The sequence below is a fragment of the Nansenia antarctica genome (assembly GCF_963989245.1).
Source record: "Nansenia antarctica genome assembly, chromosome: 15".
In the NCBI taxonomy this organism is placed as follows: Eukaryota; Metazoa; Chordata; class Actinopteri; order Argentiniformes; family Microstomatidae; genus Nansenia; species Nansenia antarctica.
Genome location: NC_137685.1, coordinates 3629072 through 3634071, shown reverse-complemented (window position 1 = coordinate 3634071; position 5000 = coordinate 3629072). Strand labels below are relative to the sequence as shown.

The window sequence follows — 5000 nt, the reverse complement described above, 5'->3', positions numbered from 1 at the left end:
ACAAATCTTGCTATTCAATATTTCTCTCTTCTCACACGGGCTCTGCTTCTATGACTCTGCTTCTGTCTTCTGACATTCACTTCTCCCTCAAGGAAAACAAAAGTCCTCCTCCAGTACATACTGCATAGACTCTTGTGCTTTCAGACATTCATTTTCGGCTCTCTAGCACTCTCTCATTCTCTCTCCTTTTTAATGTCTGCCTTTTTACACCCCTCATAGATCTGCTGAAACTGTTTCTCTGTCATTCTCACTCTTACCACGCCAATATCTCACGCATATGTTTATTCTAAACTCTGTGAATATCTCACTACATCTCGATAGACTGTCCTTTTCCTATGGTCGTTGAGCCTCTCTCTTTTGGGGCTAGACACATTGAGAGAGAGAGACGTATAGGTTGAGATTATAAACTCTTGCTTATTTACTGACACCATCTCTCTTACTCCTGCTCTCTCTCTCTCTCCCTCTCCTCTCTCTCTCTCTCCCCCTCTCTCTCTCTCTCTCTCTCTCCCTCTCTCTCTCTCTCTCTCTCACTGTCTCTCTCTCTCCCTCTCTCTCCCTCTCCTCCCTACCCCCCCCCCCCCCCCCTTCTCTCTCTCTTGCTCCATATCTCATGCTTCTCTGATATAAGAGTTTTGTGTCTGACAACCCCTTGTTACCACAGTAGAGAGGAAGAGTAGGAGTTGTTAGAGTGGATGCTCAGGGCTGCTGAGGTGTCTCTCTGCAAGGGTTCCTCATAGGATATAATATATAACACCCCCATTTCCAAACACAGGCTGGTGACCCCCGGTTGGAATCCCATTTAACATGTCATGACGTTAGAATGATAAGGTTCTATCTCCGTTTAGGGCAGTTCAGAGATATTGAGCGTCAAAGTTTTTACATTCCATTATGTTCTGTGAGATGGAACCTTTGTATTTTATGAATTACTAACTTAAAAATGTCCAACATTTTAGAAACAACATCACACAGGCATTAATAAACACCTAATGGATCAGATTATGTAAAAAAACAAAATTCTGACCAAAAATGGAGATTCTAGAACCTTCTAGAATTCTAACGTCACGATACTGAACGTTCTCCCGCAGGAGGGAAACCCTTCTTCACGCGGAATCCCGCGGAGCTCCAGGGAACCTTCATCAACACCAAACTGAAGAAGAGCCGCCGGGGGTTCGGCTTCACCGTCGTCGGGGGCGACGAGCCCGACGAGTTCCTGCAGATCAAGAGTCTCGTCCTGGACGGGCCCGCCGCCCTGGACGGCAAGATGGAGACCGGTGAGCGGCCATTTTGTTGCCATTTTTTTTAGGTCAACGTTATGAAAGTAGAGGACGGTGAAATTTTGTTGTTTTGATTCCCAAATGTTTGTTTTTTCTCTGTGTGATTTGACGTGTTTCTCACTCTCTCTCTCTCTCTCACTGTCTCTCTCTCTCTCTCTCTCTCTCACTGTCTCTCTCTCTCTCTCTCTCACTCTCTCTCTCTCTCTCACTGCCTCTCTCTCTCTCTCACTGTCTCTCTCTCTCTCTCTCTCACTGTCTCTCTCTCTCTCACTCTCTCTCTCTCTCACTGCCTCTCTCTCTCACTGTCTCTCTCTCTCTCTCTCTCTCTCTCACTGTCTCTCTCTCTCACTCTCTCTCTCTCTCACTGCCTCTCTCTCTCTCTCTCTCTCTCACTGTCTCTCTCTCTCTCTCTCTCACTGTCTCTCTCACTCTCTCTCTCTCACTGTCTTTCCCTCTCTCTCTCCCTCTCCCTCTCCCTCTCTTACCCCTCTTGCCACATGCCTCCCCCCTAGGCGATGTCATCGTCAGCGTCAACGACACGTGCGTGCTCGGCTACACCCACGCCCAGGTGGTGAAGATCTTCCAGTCCATCCAGATCGGCTCCATGGTCAACCTGGAGCTGTGCCGCGGCTACCCCTTACCCTTCGACCCCGACGACCCCAACACCAGCCTGGTCACCTCGGTGGCCATCAGCGACAAAGAGCCCATCATCGTTAACGGCGGAGGCCAGGACAACTACGACTCGCCCTCCAGCCACGGCAGCCAATCCGGCGGCGGTGGCCCCGGCGTCAACGGGATGCGCGGCGAGCCCCGCTCCCACAGCCCCTCGGGGGGCGACTCGTCCAACGGCGGCTACCCCAACGACGTGGTGACGCTAGCGTCGTCCATCGCCACGCAGCCGGAGCTCATCACCGTGCACATGGAGAAGGGCGACAAGGGGTTCGGGTTCACCATAGCGGACAGTCCTTCGGGCGGGGGCCAGCGGGTCAAGCAGATCGTGGACTACCCGCGCTGCCGGGGGCTGAAGGAAGGCGACATCATCGTGGAGGTGAACAAGAGGAACGTCCAGAGCATGAGTCACAACCAGGTGGTGGACCTGCTCAGCAAGTGTCCCAAAGGCAGCGAGGTCACCATGCTGGTGCAGAGAGGTGAGGTTCCGCTCAAACATCGTCCTATGTATTTACAGAGTTACAGAGGAGTTTATGTTTAGGGGTGGATAGGTTTAGGTATGGGCGGATTGTGTATGCGTTTTGTGTCGAGCGAGAGGGATGGTGGGATGGAAGGTGAGAGGAAGGTTGGAGGGATTGTGAGGGATGGAGAGAGAAAGGGAAGGAGAGAATGAAAGAGTAGTGAAAGTGAGTGAGAAAAAGGAGGGACATATAATGTGAGAGTGCAACAATGGGAGGGGATGTTATAGAGGGAGATGGGCTAGGGTTAGAGATCGATTTAAAAGCATGAGAGATTAAATGGAAGGGGAGGAGAGGAGACAAGTAGCAGAGAAACGCAACAAAACAGAAGAGGAGAGAGAGAGAGAGAGAGAGAGAGAGAGAGAGAGAGAGAGAGAGAGAGAGAGAGAGAGAGAGAGACTCAGGTGTAGATTCTGTTCCAGGTCAGAGAGTCTCATGAATATGGACTTCTGTGACTTTGTTTCTCTTGAGGACCCTGGTGTGTTACTGTCTGTCAGGTTTCTCTGACACGCCACAGTCTCTGGGTCTGGTCTGTATGGGAGGGAAGGACATAGAGGGAATGTGTGGCTGTTCATTGCAGACGTACTGCTGTGATGGGCCATTTCATTTTTGCTTTTTTTTTTTTGCTTATTTTGTAGCTTTTAAAAAAAAAAAAAAAAAAAAACTTATTTTTTACATTTACGACGCACATTACGCAAGTCGACGTATTGACGTAGTCGATTACGTCGACGACGTCGACGAATCGTAACAGCCCTACTGTTCAGATGGCAGTATATATACAGTGTGTGTATATATATATATATATATATATATATATATATACACACATTTATATTATATTTCGCAGCGGGCAATTTAAACACTCCATTTTAAACCTCCATTGGCTAAAAGCTTGTGGCTCTACAAGTGTTAAGATGTCATTGTATGAAGTTTTAATATGTTTTCAGGCGAGAATTTAATAACACATTTATAGTCAGTGTGTGAGATACATACAGAGAGAGAGTGTGTGTGTGTGTGTGAGCGTGTGCGTGTGCGTGTGTGTGTGTGCGTGTGCGTGCACACCTGCACGTTAACATCCGTTCTATGTGCCTGCTTGTCCTTGTGTGTGCGAGTGTGTAATTGGACTGCTGTCGTCAGCAGAGAGGTCAGACAGAGCTAGCTAGCTGGTGTTATCAATTTGAGGGACATTTGAAAGGCCCCTGTTATCTGTCCCTGTAATGCTAAGTGCTTAGAACACAAGCAGGAAATCGACTGGGCGCTCTCGCAAAAACCGGGACTTCCTGTTTTATTAATGACCTCCATTACTCTGCGGGGGGAAGGATACACAAGCACATAAACCGCTACAGCTAGAATACTTGAGTTTTTATGGATCGCCAATTAAAACAAATGCCGTGAGTTTAGCGAGGGTGTCTGTGAGCTGGACAGGGCAGAGCGGGTTAGGGACTGACTGGACCAGGGAGTGTTCCTTTGTTGTTGGTGAATGTCTCAGGAGACCCGCATGTTTCCATCGATTGTGTTATTATTATGTTTTAGGGTGTGTTCTCACTAGAACATTTGCTTCACTTGGAATCGGAGTTTAGGATAAAATTCGCTTTGCTCTGCGTCGTTTGGAGCTGTGAGAACGAGCATTCGAAGTCGCTCCCGGAGCAAAGAACCGACGGATGCTCCGCTTGAAAAGGGTAGTTTCGCTCCGGTTAGAAATGACGCATCGAGGCTGTCCGTAGGAAAACAACAGCGCACGTGTGTTGATCTGGATAAGAGCGGGACGAACGGGCGATTCTAAATGTTTCTGACCAATCAACTACCACGTCTGTTGCTTCGATTGCGTATGTTACTTCGTTTACATGAAGGGCTGTGAGAACGCAAATCAGAGAAATAATTTATGCAACAATGTTGCAAACTCATCCACTTGCTCCGGCTCCTGATTCTGACTTTCATGTGAGAACATGACCTATGAGTGCCATTACTTTGGAGTGCGAAAAGGCTATGTAACATGAAAGCTTGGGGGTATCCAAGATACTATGGCTTGGAACCACACGACTACCCAACAACATTAATTTCCTCTTCATACGTTTTGTGTATACATATCAGACTAGCGCCTATGGAAGGGTGATGTGTGCAGATGGTCATTATGTTCTGATCCTGACACTGAACAGACCACCCCCATACACACACACACATACACACACACACACACACACAGGCTGTTAGCAGATGGTCATACATGTGTCATGTATGTTTTGTATCACATGTATCACAACTCCTCCTACGCATACGCACGCACACACACACACACACACACACACGCACCCTGGCTGTTAGCAGATGGTCATACATGTGTCATATATGTTTTGTATCACATGTATCACAACTCCTCCTACGCATACGCACGCACGCGCACACACACACACACACACACACACACACCCACACACACACACACACACACACATATACACACACACACACACACACTGGCTGTTAGCAGATGGTCATACATGTGTCATGTATGTTTTGTATCACATGTATCACAACTCCT

General features: G+C 48.0%; 1 protein-coding gene across 1 annotated transcript in view; it reads left to right on the top strand.

Moving 5' to 3' along the window:
* Positions 1-5000, top strand: part of magi1b (membrane associated guanylate kinase, WW and PDZ domain containing 1b) — a gene marked incomplete at both ends in the record, with an annotated part of 154426 nt that overhangs the window by 118878 nt on the left and 30548 nt on the right. Inside the window, 2 exon segments of the mRNA XM_080545948.1 lie at positions 1086-1271; positions 1787-2422. Of these exon segments, the coding sequence (XP_080402074.1) occupies positions 1086-1271; positions 1787-2422 (822 nt within the window).